Genomic DNA, 24,292 nt, shown 5'->3' on the forward strand with positions numbered 1-24,292 from the left:
GTTGATCTTGCTATTTGTAGCCAAAATTATGTAATGTTCATATCAAAAAAGATTAATTCAAAAGAAAATAAGCTTTAGAAATTTGGGAATATGCAATGATTTAACATAATACCACAATATAATTTCCACCCAATTAAAAATATTAAACAAATTACATCCCTAGTACTTTTGCAGCTTTGAATTCATAATTAGCAGCCTTTTGTATTTATCATTTGATCTTTCTGAGTTCCAAGTTTGCTTTGCATACTAGAAGATTACAAAGTGGAGGATGGAAGTTCATTTCATATCATGTGTATTTTAGGTAATGCAGAAAATTGTATGTTTCTATGATTCTGTAACCCTAACATCTTCTACCAGTTTATTTCTGGAATAAGAGAAATAATTATGCTAGGAAAATTTTATAACTGATTTAAAACTCAGGGCCCCCTAAATTCCTCCCTGGAGAACATGTGGAACATGGAGAACTCAAGGAAAGGCTTTTGTATTGCTAGCTATATTCCAGTCTATGGAATGTGGTTTGAAGAGTGTTGTACAAGAGAGAAGCTGAAAATGCATTATTTTAAAATGATTTATAATATTTTTTATTTGTAGCCTGTTCTTCCTTCATTTTAAGTGACTGCTTTTTATTGTTCTATTTTTAAGGAAAGATCTGAAGCAGGAAAAACTTTAATTAAAATAATTGTTGTTTAATACATAAAATGTTCAATACATAAAATGCCAGAATATCTTGAAATTATCCTTTTTCAGAAGTTCTGCAATAGAAATCCTTATAAAGAAATTTGTAGCTTTATTATCTTTTTCTAAATTCAGTCACAAATGCAGACTGATTAGCCAGTGACATTCATTAAATACATTTTACTGTAGTCTGATAAATAATCTAAACAAATATAGAAAAGAACTGAAATATACACAATTATTTAAAAAGCTTCAAGTTTCTAATATTCTGACAATGTGCCTCAAAGCCAAGTGAACCATAGTCACAGATATTCCATCCATAATAATAGTTTTGTGATACCCCAAAAATTAATAGGAATTTCCTAAAGCCTAATATAACTAGAATTCTGCCAATTTTCAACACATACATGCCTTTCAAAATTTATCTTATGGTTTAGCCATGCTTTTAACATTATGTCTCCAAATTTGTTAATAATCTATTTGTCCTCAACTACAAAACTGCCTGCTACATACAATTCATTTGTTCTGCAAAATAGGGATTTCTTTGTGAAAATGGGAAAGTTGGCTTAAATTAATTTCTGTGGATCATATGGTAAGTATTCCTTTTATAACTTCTTGCTATTTAAATATTTTCCAAAATATATCACTTTAAAAATATTTTGATATGCACGTAAGTCTTCTGAAGCAAAGAACCAACATAAGAATTAAACTGAAATAATATAATAGATATGCATTTGTAGGAAATGAAGCAATGGAAACAGATGTAGTGAACTGGGTGACAAATATGATGTTCCAGATTAAGATTGACCTTATTTATGAATTAAAAAGCATTGAATAAAGTTTTATGTAAAATGGGAATAACAGCAGGAGTCTTCTCTTATTTCAAATGAATGTACAGTATCAAAGTTAGATTAGCACAGCTCTGAAGTAATAGTATGTGCATGCAGCTATGTGTCGTGTGTGTGACAGAAAGTAAGAATGAGAGAAAAAAAGAGAAACAAATTAGGAAAGAAATTTCATTCCAATTATAACTATAGCATTTCACATGAAACACTGTAATAGATGCAGAAATATTTTCCAGTGGAGCTATGCCATGATTAGGCTCCCATTTAAAGAGGGTGTAAGATATGATATTAACCAACCTTGTCCTGATTCAAAACTCCATTCAAAGTTTGTACTGATGTTAAGTTCTGAAGCTTCACTTTACTGCAAATAGCTACATCAAACAGAACAAAAACTTTTGCTGCTTATGTAAAATGATATGTTGGGAAGGGAAGAAAGAAGAACAATTGGTCAGTGATCAAAGGTCTGTCTTTATTCAAAGAGATCTTTGTAATCATACCACAATCAGTAATCACAATCGCAGCATGAAGGATAGGTGACAAGATCATGTGAGGCAAAGAAAAGACTGCTCTGCCAGCTGATGACACTGAGTAATAATAGGAAAACGAAAGGTCTATTAATGATACTGGAAATTCTAGAAACACTTTGGAAGCAAGTAGTAAAGTTTCGATACAAAAGAAAAATAAGACAAGCCAGGAATATTAATTTGTCAACAATTAAAAAAAATTAGTCCAATCTTGAAAAAATCTGTTATTACATAAAATATCAAGATATCCTGATAATTTAAATAAAAATATATTTTGCATAGGAGAGGAATTACTGCCTGAACTGTGTAGCATGATGTATCTATAACATGATGTCAGAGTCAAGAAAAGGTTTTGATCAGTTAGGGAGATACTGAAGTTGCTACTGTCAAAAGGAATGGCAAGAAATTCAAGAATGTGATTTGGATTGAAATGGTTTCTCCTTGCGCAAATAACCAGTTCATGCCCACTTTACAGAACTGAGCAACAAGACTATAATGCAGGCAGTCAGAGTGTTAAAGATGCTGGATTAGAATCTGAGAGATTATAGTACATTATAATCCCATGTTAAGCATATAAATCAGCCAGGTGACTTTGGTTATGTGTTTTTATCCCTAGGTACTAGGAGACTCTAGGAAGAAATAGCAAAGTCATTTTCAAAAAATTATCAAGGGAACTGCAGAAACTTGTCCCCAAGAGTCAGGGTGCAACTACATCAATTGGAGAAAAGAAAAATAGATGACTAAGCACAATTTTTAACAAATAATTTGTGGCAATCTTAATGAAAACAGAACATTGTTATTTTTGTTTTTCCATAAATTATGCTTCAGGATTGAAAATAAATTAGAACACATTACCCCTACAGCAGCCTGGGGAGACTGGACCATTCTCAAAGCATGAGATTCAGCCCTTGAAGTAAATTAGGTGGCTTCCTGCACAGGTCTCCTTTTCAGCAACTATATCCAACAGCAGAAAATAAATTTCCTTATGTTCAAGCACTTTCCCTCCATTTCCCTCCAAGCTTAGTCAAAATAAGTATTTCAGAAAAATCAACTGACTACAACATAACTATCATTAAAGATAAACCTAGGAAACAATATCTACTTCTTTAGATACACACCTTCCTAGAATCATCTGCAATCCACGCAGACTATTAGGGTGAAATGGAAGTCTCTTATTATGCACTTGATCATAAAAGTTGTCAAGAATAGAGTAATACTCTTCAATTGTCAACATTGGCTGAAGTTCTTCAACATAAGTTATTTGTATGCCTCCCAAAAGTTCACTAATGCGCTCCTCTAGAAACAGCACTTTTTTTTGCAGTGTAGAGTAACTTGGCAACCTCTCAAAAATCTGTACAAAATGAAAGATTTTCTTAAAAGTTCATGATAGTAGTAAACACTCCTACAATTCTCCAAACTAAGCAGTTTTAGAAAATACGTAAGCATTAAGCTAATTTTTTAAAAGATAGACACCAGTTTTCAGTTGTTACTATAACGCACATTGCTATATATTCAACACAATTTGCCCAGAATTTGCTGTACAATTTTCACTTCTACCCATTGGCAACTTGTTGGAAAAAGCTGGTGTAATTTTTAAAAAGAAATAGTATACACAGGGGACACTAGTATTACTATATACAATACCCTACTTGCTATTTAGTGCTTATATTATTTGTTCCCCAAATAACATTAACGTGCAGAAACATGAGAAGTCATACTTGCAATTAACTAAAGTGCTGATGCTTATGTCAGCTTTTATTTGAAGCAAGGGAAGAGTTCAGAAGTCAATCAGAGAATAAATGCATCCCAACATTGTCCCCTTTACCAGGGTTAAGAAACACATTGAAACTAATTTCAAACAAATTATTTTTTTTTACATATTAAATGGTAAATATAGATGCTGATTTATCAAACTATCATTAAGATTTCTAAGTGACAATGTTTGCATCTACTTGGTCTGATTTTTCTTGCTTTCTATAAAGCAACAAATATTTCAGAGAGCATTCTGTGCAGGGAACACCATTGAATGGAACAATTATCAAATGGGAAATGATTGTTTAGAGATGAGAGTATGTTTTAATGATTATTTGACTCTGTGACTATTTTTTGTTTGTTATTGTGGTGGATAAAAGCCACTTAGAGTGTATAATGAATACAACCTCAGGTAATAAATAAGATGATAGATAGATAGATAGATAGATAGATAGATAGATAGATAGATAGATAGATAGATAGATAGACAGACAGACAGACTCACCCACTTTACCCACCCACCCACATGTTGAGTACTAAAAAAAATCCTACTTTGGTCCAGTGGTGATGAACATCCATTGTTCCTAGCATAACATAGCCTGTTGCATTCATTCCTGAGCGGTCTGTAAATATCACTGTTTGTCCTGTTGGAAAGAGAAATCATAGTAGAAATGGGAATGGTCATTTCACAGAAAAGAAACAAGTATGTGAGAGAATGAAACTTTCTTGAATAGACTGAGATTTCCCCCCCCAAAATGGGTCAAAAGTGTACAGCATATATAAATATATATGGGCTGGTGGGAAGACAGAATAGTATTTCAATTCTCTTTCTCTGTGAAGCAGGAGCAAAGATATTTTTTAATTCTAGGAACTGCCATTATTCCAAGAATTAGGGTATTGAATTAAATTATTTTTGTACTGTGTTGGTTAACTAGAAGAAAACTAATTAGTTCATGGTGTTCTCTGTCTATTTCCAAAGTTTGAAAGTTAGCAAAAGATAGAAACAATTAACACTGATGAGGAATTAGTGGAAATAGAAAGTACAAATGGTGCCATGTGGAAGTGTTCTAAGTTAGACAAACAGGTTAAGACTATAGTAAGGAAAGGTAAATATTCTTAGTTATTGGAATACAAGATAAACTGATGAGGAAAACTCTGCTTACAGGGTGTATAAAGTGAGTTTCTTAGGACAAATATATTACTCTAACTTCTATCTTGAAGAAAAGCAGGTAGATTTACTAGATCTGTGCTAATATGTTTTGTATTAAGCTTAATGTTCTGAATTCTTTTTGTTAATGAAATTACAATTAAAGAAAATTGCAATATGAAAATGTACCTTTAGCATTCTTAGGTACTTCTGGACTCTGGTGTGCCAAGCGACTTAGGCTATGTAACTGGCTACATCGATGAGCAATACCCCAACTCCTCTGCCATCTAAAAAAGCAATTCAAATTTGTATTTATTTCAAAATTTTACAGCCATACATAATATTGATAGTTGATTGAAAAAACAGTACTTTAAATGTTACTGCAATGTAAATAATTCCAATTTCATAATATTATTTAAATGATTGTTTAGGAACAGTTTTCTTCTATTTAGACTATAGCTACAACCTTCTGCATAAGTAATAACTTTCACAACTGTATTTTCCCCAAAATAAGCCCTAGCATGGTTTATGCGCATGTACTCAATATAAGCCCTACCCCTAAAATAAACCCTACTTAAGCACCTGCAGTCACCCGGCTACCCATTCTACTTGCGGATAGACATGAGGTAAGGTGAGAGAGGGTGGAGCTACTCCACACACATCGGCTTACTTCAGGGCCCTCACAGCCAGGCCATCCACACCCCGACAACTGCCTTGTGGTGGCTGCACAAGCAGTCATGTGCAGCAGGAGCCCACATGGCAGCAGATCCACTTCTTTTGGCATGGTGCTGGAGCAGGAGGCTTGAGGACGCACTAGTCCTGCAGACATGAAGCGAGGCAGTGGGGTGGAGCTGCTCCACATGCCTTACACTGGCTTACCTCAGGGCCCCCACAGCCGGGCCATCCATGCCCCGACAACTGCTCTGCCTCATGGCTGTGGTACCAACACATCATTTGGCCTCCTACTCTGGTGCTGCTCCAGTGGCAAGGCAGGTGTCAGGGTATGGATGGCCTGGCTGCAGGGTTCCTGAGGAAAGCTGGTGCAGGGCATGTGGGACAGTTCCATGCTCTGCCTTGCAGTGGCGGCACTCAAAAGAAATAAGACATCCCCTGAAGTGCTTATTTTGGAGCCAAAAGAAAATAAGACTGGGTTAGGGTGACAAACCCTAACTCTAACTGGGTTTTATTTGGAGGTAAACATGGGTATCTAAGATTTGGCTAAAAACATTTTGTTATTAAAGACAGGAGGTTTTTAGTAAGTGCATCAATGCAAAAAAATGCACCATACTTAAATGTTTACTTAGTGATAGATAGGAAATAGGAAGAAATGGACCAACTTGACTTTGTCTAATACTGACAGATATATAATAAGGGCACCCAAGCCTTCTCTTGTAGTAATTCTCATTTGAAGTGGTCTTCTCAGTAAAATAAAAATACTAATTAAAAATACTAATTGTTCATAGGTACTAAAAGGATTTAATGATTCAGCCTAAATTTTCCCAGTTCAAAAATAATTTCATTTGTTAAAAATAATAACAAAGGCTATTTTTTAAAAGAAATCATATTTGGAAAACAATATATGTAAATATAAACACATTTTTTCAGCGTTGGTTTCTGCTGGCTATTCCTGTACTTGCCCAGTCAGTCAAACATTTTTTACATGACCAGGTAAGTAAAAGCTGAATATAGAAGAGATTTCCTGTTGAAAATGTTCCTGCAGAAAAAGGAAGAACTGTTGGTTTGACATTAATTACTTAAAAAGTAAGGACAGAGGACTGTAAAGAATTAGAAATTTGATAGAAGTAGTATAATGGCAGGCAGAATTTAAGAGTATTGATAGGCCCCAGTTTGTTTCTAACTCTATCTCCTTGACTACAGGTTCCACACAGGGCTTGTGTCTTGAATCCGCTACCGTTCTCCTTGATGTCCCATGACTGCTCTGCCAAATCTGCTATCAATAATACTGTGAAGTATGTGGTTGACACAACAGTGGTGGGTCTTATCCATGATGACAATGAAGATGCTTATAGGGAAGAGGTGAAGGCTCTGGTGGACAGATGCAATAAAAGCAACCTGGTTCTAAATGTTAATAAAGGAGCTCATTGTAGATTTTAGAAGGAGCCGGAAGTCATACTTCACTCAGTATCAAGGGTGCAGCTGTAGAAGTGGTCAATATTAAGTATCTGGAGGTGCAGATAACTAAGTATTTATTTATTTATTTTGTCATGTTTATGTAGAGTATATTGGAGGTGGTGACCCTTTGAGAGCTGTATGCAATGACATTTCATTTTAATGTATGTCGATCAGTGCACATTCAAAGTGACAAAGTTGTTCTAAAACAACAGTAATGGCTGTTGAAAATTTATAGCTTTATGGAAGATTGCCAACCTAAATGGTCTGAGTAATGCTAAAAGCTGATTGGTTTGTGTAATTTCACAAAAGATTGAAGACAGTTGTTTGGTAAGAGTCAGAAAACGGTTCTCAGAAGAAAATACATTATGGATTTTTTTTTTTACTTAATGCAAAGGGATTCTCACAAATTGATGATGACTGATAGTAAGATGTTCTACCAGTGAGTTTTTTTTTTTACCTTAATGAATTTTCTTAATAAATCCTTCAAAATATAAAACAGGTTCATTTGCATTATGTATTTCTACAAATCCTGTAAAAAAACCTGGTCACAAGCTAATTACAAAAAAAAAATGCATTTTTGAAATAACTTCCTTTAGAAATCACTGAATTGGTAGTTTATAGACAAGAATAGTCTTATCTTTTAATATTTTTACTAAAATATTAGATGCTGTATAATTAATCTTTATGTAAATTAAAAAAGATTAGAGAAACAAAATAGTTACAATACTTGGAGCATTATAAGCCTTATATAAAATGTATCCACTACATTATAGAAAAACTGAGCAAGCAATTATTTCTTGGAAAAACACTTGTGATACAAATAGTGCATTTTTTGCTTCTTACTGCTTTAAGCAGTAAGAAACAGGCATGTGAAAGAAAGAAACACAGAACTAGTAAAATGCTGAAAAGAAATTGCTTTTTCAGAGATAATGGTTGATGAATTAAAAAGGGGATTCTGCAGGGTGACAAGGGGTAATAAGAATATCTCTGCAATTAAAAATATTTAGAAAATAGGGTAATATAGATACTGATAACTCTTATTAAAGGGGGGGGGAATATGCTGTGGAATCCAATTGAAAAGATGTAATGACTAATGGTTTATTGGGAATTAAGATGAGGGAATAAAGGTATATTCTAATCATTAAGGTGTCACACTCAAAATAGTAAGAGGGGAAACTTATACTTGTTCTTTTTTCTTTTTGTGTGGGTGTGTTAAGATCTGTATTAATTTAGAATTCATAAAAGAAAATGTGTAATGGAAAGGGAATATGACAGACTAAAGAACCAGCTAAATTAATAAGTTTAATATAGATTATTAAAAGCAAGGAGAGACATTGGTAACTTCATTATTACTACTATTAGGCAAATATATATTGTTTATTTTTATTTTTAAAATAAATATTAAGGATTATATTTGAAATAATTGAAATGAAATAAAAAGATGTTTAGATTGAGATTAATGAAAGAATTTAGAATTAAACTTTATTATTATTTATTAGGCAAACACATATTGTTTATCTTTATGTTTAAAAACAAATACTAAAGGATTATATTTGAAATAATTGAAATGAAACAAAATTGATTGAGATTAATGAAAGAGGCTAGAATTAATGTGTTTGTTTCTCTCCTTACTGAAAATCTGGAATGGAAAAGGTAATAATAGAATTAAGTATGCATATATCAATGTATAATTTCTGTCATATTTGTATGTAAAGATGATGACCCGGAAATATGTTGTCCACTAAAAAGAGATTTTTGTTTTTAATGTGAAAAACTGAATAAAGTCTGTTAAAAAAAATAGTGCATTTTTTGAAAGTAGAAACTATTTTTCAACAGAGCACATGTTTTAGCATAATTTAAAATGTATTTGCTAGGGCCAATTTATTTTAGGTCTATTTTTCTATTTATCCTGAAACTTATATGAAAAGTTTGTTTCTCTCTAAAAAGTTAATGTATTACCTAATATCAGAGAGCTGTAACTGCTGACAGAGTTCATTTTTCAAACGATCTAATTCTTTTCTGAGTGGTAAGCTGTCCTCCAGTTTCTTCGTGGCACTTTTTTCATTATTATCTAACCAAGAGCTACATGGTAAGAGATGGTAAGAAACAAATACAGATTACCACTGCATTTAAAAATTAGCAGCACAATAGATAAGCAAAACATTATTGTTGGAAGTCTGCTATTCTCAGTTAAAAAGTTAAAACCATGAGAGAACAGAATATCTAATGGCTATTAGCACTAACAATATATAACTACTATAAAATTAAGACCCAGTACAAAATCCATTTTATACATAATTTAAAATTAGCTGTAGTTTAATTTTATATAATATTGAACTGGGAGTAGTTTTTTGTGTGCATGCAAGTCAGCTACTCCCTTTCTCATCCCTCCAAAATTCTCTAGCTATAAACATGCATTTAAGATTTTAATGCTATCTACACTTATTGCGTATAGAGGGGTTGTATTTCTTTACAGTGTTTTCTCATACAGACTCTTCTCTATTCATGAGATGTTAAATGAAAACACATTCCTGTTTAATAATTATATTTTTAAGAAATTTAAATCTAAAAAGCAAACACATTCATGTCAATATTCACAGTGAAAATTGGAGAATGTAAAATATTTGATGCAGGTGAAGACATTTTTAGGCAGAAATCCTGTAGTTTCTTGATATCAAGTTTAAAATACAAAAGTGCATGGTCAAAGAAAGACAATGGGCTCATTGGCTAGGAAAGAGCTCTGCCTCAAACAGAATACCATATTTTTGGACTATAAGACGCTCTGGACTATAAGACACACCTAGCTTTTTGGGAGGAAAACAAGGGGAAAAAAAACCTGCCTCTGTCTCTGCCTCCCAGCATCTGTATTTGCTTCCACCAATTTGCTGATTGGTGGTTGGATCTACCTCCCGGAATACCATCAATCAGATGTTCCAGGCTGCGGGGAACTCCACCAGTGCTGCCCCTTGCCGCTGCCTCCTATCATCACCTCTGTGCACCCCATTTTCAGCCTCCACGCATCCTGTTTTTGGCTCATTCCAGGGAGCAGGGATTGCCACCGTCGCCTGGAATGGGCAAAAATGGGACATGTAGAGGTCAAAACAGGGCACGCAGAAGCCAAAACGGGATGCACAGAGGCGAAAAATGAGACACACAGAAGTCGAAAATGGGGTGCATGGAGGTGGTGATAGATGACACCAAAGGGCGGTGGTGATCCCAGCAGCATGTAACAGCTAATTGGTGATATTCCGGGAAGCTGATCCAACTGACAATCAGCTGCTCATGCTAAATCAAGCTGTGCTGAAGCTGACCAGGCTGTTTGCTGTTTGCTGCAAGGAGGCAAATTGCTGGGAGGCAGAGGCCAAAGGGTAGGGGCTGGAGGGTTGGCGGGGCTTCGGCAACATTCGCTCTATAAGACACACAGACATTTCCACCCACTTTGGTGGGGGGGCAGCGCATCTTATAGTCCGAAAAATACAGTAGTTTGTAAAGAAGTCAACTGAACATGTTTTTACATCATTACCTCAGGGTGGTTTCCATCCTCTGGGCTTGCTCCAGTTCTTCCTCAGGATCCTTGAATCCAGTAAAAGAGTAGTATGTCTTGTCCCATTTAATAGGCCTGTGAAACATTCTTTTGGTTTCCTGTTTAGACTGAGTATTTACACTGCCATTCAAGCTTTGGACATGATCCGTAGATAAACTGCAGGAGTTCAAGATATCTAACACTGTGCTTAACAAGTCTCTGGTGTGCAAAGTAAAACTCACTGCTCGAAATCCTATGAAATGCACAGAACAAGGTTGTATTTAAATGAATGCATTTATATTGTTTCTATACTTGCTGTAAAAGACAATGCAAATCAAAATTGAAGACTAAGCTTTTATTGTTAATCATAATGCTAAGTCTGAGATTTTTATAAAGATCTGATTTCTATTGAGAATACTTGATACTAATTCTGCCTCATGAATTCAGCAGAACTTGTACCAAGATTGATAGCTATAGATTTTCCTCTAAAGAGCTTTACTTATCTTATTTTTGATTATTATTATGTTTGGTCAGATATTTGATCTGCAAGAGCTTGATAAAAATATATAAATGGATACTATTTTTATATAAGCCACACAGCTCAATAAGTGTGTGACAACATATAAACTTTCTAAATAAATAATGCTACTATCGGTATATAAACATAATTACACTGACATTTCAAAATAATTATCCATTTTATGCATAATTTATCTATTACTATATTTTACAACTTTCTGTAATTCTGTAATCAGTTAAATGGTATACAAATGGAATAAAACAAGCAAACTAGACATTAATCATTTACAGCAATCTCACCAACCTGGTGCATTCCAGTTATCTTAAGCTGAAACTCCTATAATACTCAGCCAGCATGAAGGACACCAGATTGGAGACTATCTTAATCCCCTCCCCAAGATGATTTTTAATTATGCAATTATTTCCACAATAACATTCTGAGGGATTTTTTTTCCTGTTTAATCATGTCTGATTCTCAGATACTGCCTGGATAAATCCCTGTAGTTTTCCTGACAAAGTTTTTAAGAAGTGATTTCACATTGCCTCTTTCCTAGAATTGAGAAAAAGTAACTAGTCCAAGGTTACCCATCTGGCTTGGTGATTAAGGTGGAATTCATGATCTTCCAGTTCCTGGCCTGATGCCTTGACCACTATACCAAACTGCCCCTCACAAGGAAAATATTAACAACAGAAAAAGGCTAAGCCCCAATCTACCATTTGGAAATACAAGACTATATGTAACTTTTAGTTTCAAATGAATATCCTATCGCTAAATCAGGCAAGATATTATGCAGTTTTACAGATAGTCTTCAACTTACATTCATAATTGAGCAAGGCAACTTCTTGCTGGCTTTCCACAATCAGTCAGTGGTGAAGCCTGATAAAGTTGCAGATTCCAACCAAGCAGGCAAGTAGCTGCTGCTAGGTAAGGAAGAGAGTAAGGGGATGTGGAGGTCAGGAAGAATGCATGTAGATGCGTAAGAGGTGCCATGCAGGTCAGGGAGGGTGCACAGTGATGCATAAAGAGGTGATTCAGAAGTTGTGGGGGGGGGTTGCATAAGATAGACAAGGGGCATTAAGCAGGTCAGGTATGGTACGCAGGGATTCATGAGAGCCCTGCATGTGTTTAAGAAGGGTGTATGGTAGGGATCTCTTCACTTTTCCATTGTTGTGCAAATACAATTCTAGATTCAATTAATACATGTATAATCAAATACGTATTCATCTTGTTATATTTATCCGATAAAATGCCCAACCAATTTTAAAACCAATTTCTGGTTTTAAATCTATATGTTGCTTTAGCATTTCCAACCAGGTATGTATCCCTACAGATGAAGATGTGATTAAAAAAATACTAGAATGTGCAGAGATGGATAGATTAACACTTATAATTAAGGAAAAGAAAGAAAATGAATATTTTCTGACATGGGACTTATTTTATCAATGGTTAATAAAAACAGAAGTTAGAAACATGGAAATATAAGATGATTAATGATGTAAGGGTGATTTGTTAAAATGAATAAGCAAATTTTATTATTGTTATTATTATAAATAGAGATATTATTATATCTCCAAGAACCAACTATAACCACTGAACATTCAGCACCATTGTAACTTCTAACAGTTATTGGATGGTTATAACTCAAGGACTATCAGTACATATTGCATTTATATACAGACAAAAGGAATAGTACATTGTTGTAAACACTTTCTAAAACTATTTGTATCCAGACAACACACTGTTTAACTGAAAATGGAATTTTTACAAATTGCCAGCCTAGCAACTTTCCCTATTGGTTTCCCTATTATCTTTCTGGGGAAAACGGCAGAAAAGGTGACAAATGACAATCATGTGATGCAGATACTTGGCAACTGGTCATATGTACAAATGGATATCCAAATGCCCAGACTGAAATCATATGATTATGAAGGTGCAAGTGCTTAGACAGCTATATCTCCAAGAACCAACTATAACCATTGAACATTCAGCACCATTGTAACTTCTAACAGTTATTGGATGGTTATAACTCAAGGACTATCAGTACATATTGCATTTATATACAGACAAAAGGAATAGTAAAGTCACAATGGATACAGAAGGAAATTTGGGGTTATTTTAAGAAGATGTATTGAAGATTTCCTGGCACATAATGTAAAAATATTTCAAACACAAGAAGAGTGTCAATTATCCATAATCTGTCAGTGATTTAGTAAAATTCCAAATATTAAAAATACCTGCAGCACCAAATGGTTCTTGGACACTGGAAGGGCTTTGTTCTCTCTCTCGTACATAAAAAGTGAGTCGAGTTGGTTTAAATGATCTGAAGCCTGGTTTCTGGAGATTCTCCAAATACCCATTTAATCTTTTCAGAGAATTTTCATTGATTTCCTGAAAATAAGAAAATACTCAAATGCAGAGACCGGTTACACTAAAGCAGATACATCCCAAGAAATAGATTACAACCACCTTGCTTAATAAAATATATTCCCGATGATCTAATGTTTTTCTTTAACTTGATTTTTTTCAGTTACACTGAAATATTATGTGGTGCATTGTTTAGAATATTGCAGAATTTCTGTTAAGGTAAAAAGTAACACATTATGATTGCTTCAATGGTATATGAAGAAAATTCACTTGTGCCGTTATCTTTGCCAAAGACTCCCAGCAATCATTCAATTAATGAAACATTGTTTACATGTTTTTTACATGTTTATTTTAGTAGAATTATATGCTAACTTCTATCTATGAGGCGATTGTATACCTAAATAAATATACAGAATATAAAGAACATAAAACTAACAAAAACCATATAGCTATCATGTGTCTGGGCAAACCAATCAAATAAAGAAGTTATCTAAATTGCCCAAAAACAACAACAAATGATGTAATTTCCATTTTCCAAGTCTGCCAAAAACAAACAAATTTTAATGGCTTTTCTAAATCTAAGAAGGTTGGGATCAGCTGAATTCCAGGTGTTTTGTTTTACAGAAGGCTCCAGTTAACTATACATTTTAATTTCTTTATAAGCAATATTTTCCTCATTTCCAAATTCTTTGTGAATGCATGCTCTTGGTATTTTCAAGGCCATTACCTTCTTCCTAAGGTTGAGAGGAAGTGACTGGTTCAAACTAACCCATCTGGCTTCATGCACAAATCAGGATCAGAACTCATGGTTTCTTAGTTTCTCCCAGTTTTTAGCCTAGTGCTTTCATTTTACACCAGTCTGATTTATCCAATCTGTCTGATGTATATGTATATACATATACATGTGTTATGTCCCACCTTCTAAAATAAACAGTTAAGGCTGAAAGCAGCAGTCCTTGTAAAGAAAGGCAGCAAACAGGAAAATGTTATGTCCCACCTTTTAAAGTAAACAGATAAGGCTGAAAGCAACAGTCCTTGTAAAGAAAGGCAGCAAACAGGAATTTTCACAGATAGCTCCAATAAGTAAAAGTTCCAACGAACTAAATCCAAGACTCAACAAGATTCTTCAGATCAAAATCCTTCACAAAATAATTCCAATAAGTAGAAGTTCCAACGAATTAAATCCAAATCCCAACAAGATATTGCAGATCAAAATCCTCCAAACTGTGCTCTTCAGTTCTCTCTTGCAAATAGACACTTTGTTCCGGACAAAGTGCAAAGTCATATCTCTCCCTTTATAGAGTAACTAATTAGTCTAATTGCTGGTCTGCTCTCCTACTGTATCCTCGTTGGTTCCTCCTTGTCAGGAGACGTCTTGTCCTGACATCTACCCAGCAATCATCCAAATTATCATCTTCTTCACCTGAAGATAACATTTGTTCCTCATTATCATCCGTTCCCGGCTGACCACCTAATTGAAGGGTGGAGGAGTTTGAAGGTTCAAGCCGATCTTGCAAATCAAATGCATTCATCTCCTCCTCATCGTTAGAACTTGCTGATTCATATAAGTCCTCCTCGCTGGAGCTGTCATTCAAAAAACCTGTAGCAGATGCCGGAATCACAACACTATCCCTCACCGCAGGGCCCTTCCCCCGGGTCTGGCGATCCGGATGCGGTTTCGAAGGAAGCGTGCATGAAAGTCTCGAAGCAGATCCGAAGCATGAAGTGTAGACGCATCCGTCCAGGAACAAACCTCCGAGTCATCTACCCTCCTCCTGACCAAATACTGGGCGACCTTTGAGCCAACGGGAATCAAGGGCGTCGACCACCGTATCGTCAACAGCAGGCTCCTCAGAAGGCAATGATAACAGACCGGTTCAGCAGAATCACGTAATCGACAAACAGAAGAATCAGGAATCAAAAGAGATCGATGAAAGACGGGGTGAATACGCATGGATCGTGGCAAAGTGAGGCGGTATGCCACGGGATTAATAACTGCCTCAATCGGGAACGGACCAATAAACCGATGATCAAGTTTTATAATAGGGCGATCGACCTTCAGATGTTTTGTAGATAGCCACACTTTATCACCCACAACTAACGGAGGTGTATCTCGACGGGACCGATCTGCAAACCGCTTATTATCTTCTTTTGCCTTGTTCAATTGTTGTATCAGTAGACGGCGAACTGCGTGTAGTTCTTCCAAAAACTCTCGGGTCTCAGGAACCGGGAATCCATCATAGTTAATGGGAAGAAACGCGGATGATAACCCATATTTGCAAAAATGGCGTGACACGGGTGGAGGTATGCTGCGAGTTGTTAAGCGCGAATTCTGCTAACGGGAGGTATTTCACCCAATCGTTTTGTCGCAAATTAACAAAACATCTCAAATATTGAGTGAGAATCCCAATCACCTTCTCCGTCCCGCCATCAGTTTCCGGATGGTGCGCTGGCGCTAAACATACTTTCACTTGCAAAGCCGCCATTAACTGTTTCCAAAATTCTGCCGTAAACTGGACCCCACGATCAGAAACCACTCTATCAGGCAGTCCATGTAGACGGAAGATATGTTGCAAAAATAACTGAGCCGTAGTGCGGGACGATGGTAATTTCCGACAGGGAATGAAATGGGCCATTTTAGTCAACATATCCACTACCACAAGCACTGTTGTGAACCCCGATGAAGACGGTAAATGTGTCAGAAAGTCCATAGAGATCGCTCCCCATGGTCTACTTGGAGTCGGCAAGGGTTGCAAAAGTCCAGGAGGTGCACCGGATGCTGCTTTCGCTTGCCTACATTGAACGCAAGAAGCGACGTAAGAAGACACATCATGACGAACTCGAGGCCACCAAAAAGTCCGAGTGACCAAATGCAAGGTCTTGTGTAATCCAAAATGACCAGCGGCTGGGTTATCATGACATTGTGTCATGATGAGAGCCCTCAACGGTCTGGTAGGCACATATAATAAACCCGATATCGAAGCAGATCGTCTTCAAAAGACCATGGAGAAGTTGGGCCAATGTCCTCCCGTCTCTGCTGCGTCCACACATCCAAGCGTTGCGCCTCGTAGTTGGGCCCGTAAATCTACCGGTTCCTGCAGTACGGCTAGAGATTCCGGTGGTAACACTGTCCGTAAAGGAAGAGGATCTTCGGCATAAGTATACTCCGGTTTCGAGATAATGCATCCGCCCTCCGGTTCTGACCACTTGGAACGTAAGTAACCGAGAAATTAAATCTGGCAAAAATAACGACCAACGAATCTGCCTTTGATTCAATTTCCTAGCCGTGGTCAAATGTTCCAGGTTCCTATGATCTGTCCGAACCTCCACCTTGTGTCGAGCTCCCTCCAAATGATGTCTCCAAGTCTCAAAAGCAACCTTAATAGCTAACAACTCTTTTTCCCAAATGGTATAGTTGCGTTCCGAAGCTGTAAGCTTCCTAGAATAATAAGCGCAAGGAAACAAAAGAGCGCCATCCTCCGAAGCTTGTAACAGCACTGCTCCGATAGCGACATTAGAAGCATCTGTCTCGACCACAAATGGGCGATCCGGATCAGGATGCTTCAATATGGGTTCAGTTATAAATGCTTTTTCAAAGTGTCAAAAGCCTGTTGTTGTGGAGGCCCCCACACAAATGGAACCTTCTTACAAAGAAGCTGGGTTATGGGATCCATTATCTTCGCAAAACCTGGAATGAAAGTCCGATAATAGTTGGCAAATCCTAAAAGTCGTTGCACATCTTTAACCCGACGAGGAGCTTCCCAACTACACAACGCCTCAACCTTTTTGGGGTCCATAGCAATGCCCACAGGAGAAATAATGTGTCCCAAGAATTCGATAGACGACTGAAAAAAAGAAACATTTTTCTAATTTAGCATAAAGTTTATGTTCCCGAAGACGCTGAAGCACTTGACGCACCTGCTGAAGATGTTGCTCTTTAGATTTTGAATAAATCAAAATGTCGTCCAAATATATGACAACAAACTTATCCAACATGTCTCGAAAGATATCGTTCATTAAATGTTGAAATACAGCAGGAGCGTTGGTCAAACCAAATGGCATAACGGTGTACTCGAAATGACCATAACGAGTGCCAAAAGCCGTCTTCCACTCGTCTCCCTTACGCATCCGAACCAAATTGTAAGCTCCACGTAAGTCAAGTTTCGTGAAAATTGTAGCTTCCCGTAACCGCTCCAACAATTCGGAGATGAGCGGTAAAGGATAGCTATTTCTCACAGTGATAGCATTTAAGCGTCTATAGTCACAACAAAGGCGAAGTTCTCCCGACTTCTTCTTGACAAAGAGAACGGATGCTGAAAGAGGGGATGACGAAGGTGAATAAATCCCGAGCTAGATTTTTATTCAAAAATTCTCGAAGTGCAACTAGTTCAGGCTCAGACAAAGAATACAACCTCCCCTTTGGTAATGGAGCGTCCGGTATCAAATCCACGGGACAGTCATAAACACGATGTGGTGGTAATTGATCTGCCTCCTGTTCACTGAAAACATCGGGAAATCCGACAGCTCTGAAGGAATCGAGGCAGCAGAAGCGACAATATGTTGGCCTGCGCAGACATGTCTCAGGTGGTCCACACATTGCAAGCTTGGAAAAGAAACAGCGTTCTGCGCCCAAGCCACCAACGGATCGTGTAGACGCAGCCAGGATACTCCGAGCACCAAAGGAAGATGGAGGTTGAGTGATATAAAAACTTATCGCCTCCTCGTGATCCCCAATACGCATACGCAGTGGTTGGGTGGCAAAGCGAATAGGTCCCGACTTGAGTTCGCGCCCATCTACGGTTTCCACCTGCATGGGGATTCACAGGCACTAAAGGAACTTTGAAATGTTTTACTAAATCATAATCCATAAAGCTAGTCGTAGCCCCTGAATCCACCAGTGCCACGGCAGGATTCCCTCCTTCCGAGATTGCAAGAATATGCGAGTGTCCAAAAGTAAATGTCGAGGAGGGCCAGAATTAACTTCAGCAATTTGAGATGAAAGTGAATACTGTGCCCGATCTAGGGTTTCCCTGAGGTCGGGCCTACCCTGTTTCCCGACAGACCAGCAATGGGTTTTGATACAGGTCCACGAGTCCCCTTCCGAGTGCAGGAATTTGCAAAATGTCCCGAACCCCCGCAATAAAGGCACAAACCTTCCTGAAATCTTCTCGATCGTTCCTGAACTGTTAAACGAGGGCGGAGTGCGCCTATCTCCATCGGCTCCTCTGCTGGAATTCTGGATTGGAAAACCCTCATAGACGGGGTGCGTGAGCGAGGAAACACAGGTGGCTCTGCAGCGGTCCGTTTACACCCACGATGTTGTAGGCGAGCTTCAATACGTAAGCATTGAGTAATCAATGTGTCCAAAGTTGAAGCACGCTCTGCATGAATTAGTTCATCCTTGATAATGTCGGACAAACCCTCTTGGAATGCTGCCATGTGAGCTGGTTCATTCCAGGTGGAGTCCATACACAACAAGCGAAATTCTGCAACGTATTCTTGCAATGAGTGTTTACCTTGAATAATATCCCTCAATTTTCTGTCCACAGTTTGAGATTTAATTGGATTCTCAAACATAACGTTCATCTGTTGAATAAACCCCTGGAAATCGTCCAGTAATGGACTATCTTGTACTAATAAGGGAGTAGCCCATTTGGCAGCCTGCCCGGTTAACAAACTAATAATAAAGCCAATTTTAACTCGATCGTCGGTTGGAAAATCCTCCGGCCTCACAGAAAAATACAATTGGCACTGACCCAAAAATGTTGAAAACATGTCCGTTTGCCCAGAAAATTTATCTGGCATAGCTATCGAATTTTTCTCACAGGGGTGCAGGGGGAACTCCAGCTGCAGCTGAAACAGTTTGAGAATTGGCAACGAGCGATAATAATTGTGTTACCTGATTTTGAAGGGATACGTTGCTCTGGAGTAATTGATTTATTTGCATCTGTTGCTGCTCCACCAATTGTTGCATTTGAGTTGAATCCATCGTTGCAAAGATGGTCTGTTAGGTCCGGAACAAAAATGTTATGTCCCACCTTCTAAAATAAACAGTTAAGGCTGAAAGCAGCAGTCCTTGTAAAGAAAGGCAGCAAACAGGAAAATGTTATGTCCCACCTTTTAAAGTAAACAGATAAGGCTGAAAGCAACAGTCCTTATAAAGAAAGGCAGCAAACAGGAATTTTCACAGATAGCTCCAATAAGTAAAAGTTCCAACGAACTAAATCCAAGACTCAACAAGATTCTTCAGATCAAAATCCTTCACAAAATAATTCCAATAAGTAGAAGTTCCAACGAATTAAATCCAAATCCCAACAAGATATTGCAGATCAAAATCCTCCAAACTGTGCTCTTCAGTTCTCTCTTGCAAATAGACACTTTGTTCCGGACAAAGTGCAAAGTCATATCTCTCCCTTTATAGAGTAACTAATTAGTCTAATTGCTGGTCTGCTCTCCTACTGTATCCTCGTTGGTTCCTCCTTGTCAGGAGACGTCTTGTCCTGACATCTACCCAGCAATCATCCAAATTATCATCTTCTTCACCTGAAGATAACATTTGTTCCTCATTATCACCCGTTCCCGGCTGACCACCTAATTGAAGGGTGGAGGAGTTTGAAGGTTCAAGCCGATCTTGCAAATCAAATGCATTCATCTCCTCCTCATCGTTAGAACTTGCTGATTCATATAAGTCCTCCTCGCTGGAGCTGTCATTCAAAAAACCTGTAGCAGATGCCGGAATCACAACATACATGTATATGTTCCAAAAGCATATCTGAAAATCTTTATCTCTTACAAAAGTATGTCTCTTTAAACAGATAGGCCATAATTTAATAGTAAACCATTTGCACGTGTTTTGTGTGTGGAAAATACTACATTACAATATTCACGTCAGATTAACAAGCTACTAGTTAAGAACAGACTTCAGTTAACCTAGATGTATTAAATAGTGCAGTCTTAGGTATGTTCAAAATTTAGATTTGTTTAAATACATAGAATTGTATCTCAAAAAACGTAAGTTTTTTACCCTTTCTCTGGGATGCTGACCAAAAAAATCTGGATGTACTGCAAAATAGAACGGTCGCAGAGCATTTATAGCATCAGCCCCAGATAACGCTCTTGCCTGCAGTTGTAGTTTCTTGAAACATAACCTTAAACAAACAAATAAGCATTGTTAGCCAACCAAACAGAACACAAAGTTTTGCTCAGGGTAATGACATGTTACATTAAGGATGTTATAAGGCAGTAAAATTAGATTTGACCATTCTAGGTTACAACAGCATAGAAAAAAGTGACTTATAACTATTTTTCATACTAATTAAAGTTTCTACATTCTCACTGTCACATGATCAACATTTGGATGCTTGGCAACTAGCTCATATTTATGACATGGGATCATGGGATCATCTTTTGCATCTTTTTTCTGAGAAACAAAGTCAATTTAGAAACCAGTTTCACTTAACAAGCATGTTACTAATTTAATAACTGCAGTGATTCACTTTACAATCATCTCGCTTAGCAATGAATTTGGACTCAATTGTGGTCTTAAGTTGAGGACTACCTATTTTTTCTGAAAAAAAGTACTTGCTTAACATAAAAAATGTAATTTATAAGATTAAATTATTGAATCAAGGTAAGAATTCTAGGAACTCAATTCACTTTTTATTCACAGGAATATAATCATTTAAAATGGTATGTTAAAAACTGTACAAAGAACCACTTTACCTCCTTATTGTCAACCAATGGCAAAACATCTTTGTTTATCTGGATTCCAAACTGAATCTAAATTTCTATAACCAAAGACAAAAATCATTAATGTATATTTTCTAGTGCTACTTATATTTCAAGTTACAAAATATAACTGAAAAATATTTGATATTAAATTATTTTTAGTAATTACTTTCTGCTTATCATTGTGAAACCTTGATAGTTTACAAATTGATAAAAAAAGATGTGTCCTCAAAACAATAAATCCCAATCATTCTTATACAAAAATATTACAGCTAAATCCCTTGGCATGCAATTCAAAGTTAAGATGAAATGGATTAGAAGGATCAATTGTAAACTGTCTTCTCCATTATTTGTTTGTGTACTTAAAAAAATGTAAGGCTACTAATAATTGTCATTTTCTTTCAACAATACAGAAATTGTTAGCCAATGCCTTCTTTCTAATTTACAGCACTGGGATTTTCTGGAAGCTTCCTATAGAAGGACTGAACAGATCTAAACATGTTTAATTTTTCAAGAACAGCAAATACTATCTAGGTGCTATTTTATTTAAATATTATGTCTACCAGTATAGTTACGATATTCATCAAAGATTCTTAATTCTTAACGTTGTGTAAGTTTTTCAGAAGATTATGTAAGGCAATTAATTTAATGCACTTAAAAATTCAGATAAAATATACTTATTATATACACAGAAAATGGTATACAATATAGACTGTATGCTATTCCAAAATACATTTATTTCTTAGCCTATTTGGACATACACACACACCGCCAACTTGGATTCAAGACTTTAAAGACCTAAGCGAAGGACATCAGCGGAGAGAGTCGTACAACAACCCAAATAACAGGTTTTCAAATCTGAAATTACTAAAGCAGTGAAAACAAATCCTTGTTCTTACAATTCAGTCATTAGGCGCTTGGGGTATTACACTAACAGTTTCTTGTCACAGTAACCGCCCGGTCTGCTGCCACTCCCCATCCCAGCTGCTTCTTCAAGGGATCGGGATACCGTGGCTTCACACGGAAAAGCCCCAAGGTGCAGATGGCCTGATACAATCCCACCGCAAGGAACCTCCTCCGCCCAAGACCTTTTGAGGTGTAGGAGACGCTCCGCCCGCCAAGCAACGTCAATTTCTGCCGCCCCCTTTACGTCACTACCACCGCCCCTAACACCTCCCCAACTCAGCGTTTTGAAAGGCGGAGTGGCATCGCTCACAATTCTGCGCCGCTGCCGTTTCAGGAGGGCGCATTGCATAGCAGACGAATTTAGCTGCATCGAGGTCCCTTTATAATATCAGTTGAAAGGCTTCGATTCCTTTAATTAGAATTGGAATTCAGCTCATCAGCCTTGTCTTTATTTGGGGGATTCGTGGAGTGTTTGTACAAGGGCCAGCCCTCAACCGGCTGGCAGGCACGTTCCCTGCAAGCGTTTAGCGTTCATTTCATTCTAGACTTCAGAGGAGATATATGGTAAGCAGGCCACCATCTCTACTGAGGAAACAATGAAGTTCCCAACCAACTATCTACAGCACAAACATTAAGTCAGTCAGTGCAGTTATCGTGTAGAATCTCCTCCAGTTGGCCTTGGCCAGTAGCAGCTAATAGGGACACATCAGAATTCTAGCAGCACTTGGAAAGTGCATTTTATTTTAAAGGCATCGGGTTTCCTGAGCTGAAGTTCATTCTGTTAAATGTGATGGAGAAAATGCAGTTCAGGATGCAGTTGATGCCTTTTGATGAAATATGTGTAATCTGAAAAGATATTACCAAACCCAATTTTTAGCAATATAGTCTTGTTGGAAGAATTATCCGGGGTTCAGTTCCAAGTGGGGAAAAAGACACTGGAAAAATGGAGACTGTTTGGAAAGATAGTTTAATGGTGGATAGGACCACATGGCTTGGAGCTCCAAAAAAGGAAGGGCTGAGATGCTGAAAGTGCCTGGTTTTATACCCTCTGTTGGGATTTGAATTTGAGCTTGTATTCTGATTGTTTGTCAGACTCTCATGGGGCCATGCAGGGGCAACTCTGTAGGCTGCCTTGAATCCCAGGCTTGGTTGAGCCTTGCTGGGTGATGATGTAATGAAAGGGTTTTGGGCAATTCTTATAGCTCTACCTGGAGATCTTTGTTATGTAAAAAAGGCTGGCCTAGGCCAGATTAATGGCCTATTAGCAAAGCGGGGGGGGGGGTGAGTTTCTGCTTCTGAGTTTCTATTCTTTTTAGGGAAAATATTCTGCCTTTTTAATATTTCCTAGGATATTTCAATTTTCTAGGAGAGGGGTAGGTTTTAACTTCCAACAGTCTTACATAGCTTTCCTAAATGTCTATGGTGATAAGCACACAGGGTTTCTTTTGCCTTCCTATAAGTTTTACTTCCAAATTTAATATATAATCTTGAGATTTCTTGATGGTCTTCTATCAAACGGGTAACAAGGTCTGAACAATTGGTCAGCCAGGTGCTATGGTGACATCCTGTAAGAAATTAGCACCCACCCCTCTCCTAGTGTGGAAAGGGAACTTCACGAAGACAGTAGTGTCACAAAAAACAGGAAAAGCCCAAGGGGAACATCAGGTCAGCCAGAAAACAAACTTACATAGGAAAAGGAATCAAATAAAAAGTATTAAAGAATCCCTATAGACAAAAGCCTAAGTAATTAAGAAAACTAGACAAATAGGAAAAGGAAACAAAAGATAATTTAGAAAACCCTTACAAACACAGGACATACCAAATAAGCAAAACAAACAGACAAAAGATACAAAATATAAATTACAAAAGGGGCAGACAGGAGATTGCCACAGAACAAATATGAAAAACTATCTTAAAGCTAAAAGAGATTACAGAAAACCAATAATACAATCTGGCCACCCCGCGGAGTTTGCCTTCCGCACCCCGTGGAGTTTGCCCTCCGGCGGGAATAAAGACAAACTCAAACAGAATTTGAAACAGGCACAAATACAAATACTCACACAAAATCAACTTACAAAGGGAGAAAAGGGTATAAAAAACCAGGGACTTACCATAAGCTAGCTAGCCCAGGAACGCATGACTTCTCGCTGTTCTCCACCTTCCTGAAAAATAAAA

At 37.2% G+C, this 24,292-nt stretch overlaps 1 protein-coding gene across 5 annotated transcripts in view; it reads right to left on the bottom strand.

Annotated features, from left to right (window-relative positions):
- The window catches only part of TCAIM (T cell activation inhibitor, mitochondrial), a 71,493-nt gene extending 49,223 nt beyond the window's left edge, over positions 1-22,270 (bottom strand). For 4 of the 5 annotated variants that reach the window (XM_087947113.1, XM_087947111.1, XM_087947112.1 and 1 more), the window contains exons 1-9: positions 22,111-22,270; positions 21,206-21,270; positions 20,508-20,631; positions 13,354-13,507; positions 10,600-10,852; positions 9,036-9,158; positions 5,133-5,230; positions 4,349-4,440; positions 3,163-3,395 (exon numbers count right to left, since the gene is read on the bottom strand). In XM_087947113.1, the coding sequence (XP_087803239.1) occupies positions 3,163-3,395; positions 4,349-4,440; positions 5,133-5,230; positions 9,036-9,158; positions 10,600-10,852; positions 13,354-13,507; positions 20,508-20,631; positions 21,206-21,234 (1,106 nt within the window). In that variant the 5' untranslated portion in view covers positions 21,235-21,270; positions 22,111-22,270. The remainder of the gene's footprint in view (positions 1-3,162; positions 3,396-4,348; positions 4,441-5,132; positions 5,231-9,035; positions 9,159-10,599; positions 10,853-13,353; positions 13,508-20,507; positions 20,632-21,205; positions 21,271-22,110) is intronic. The other variant, XM_026684493.2, reaches the window with a different exon arrangement.
- Between the last annotated feature and the right edge of the window lie 2,022 nt (positions 22,271-24,292).

This window comes from Notechis scutatus, chromosome Z, assembly GCF_049901735.1.
Source record: "Notechis scutatus isolate UNSWTSFEM ecotype Mainland chromosome Z, rNotScu1.2, whole genome shotgun sequence".
NCBI classification, from domain to species: Eukaryota; Metazoa; Chordata; class Lepidosauria; order Squamata; family Elapidae; genus Notechis; species Notechis scutatus.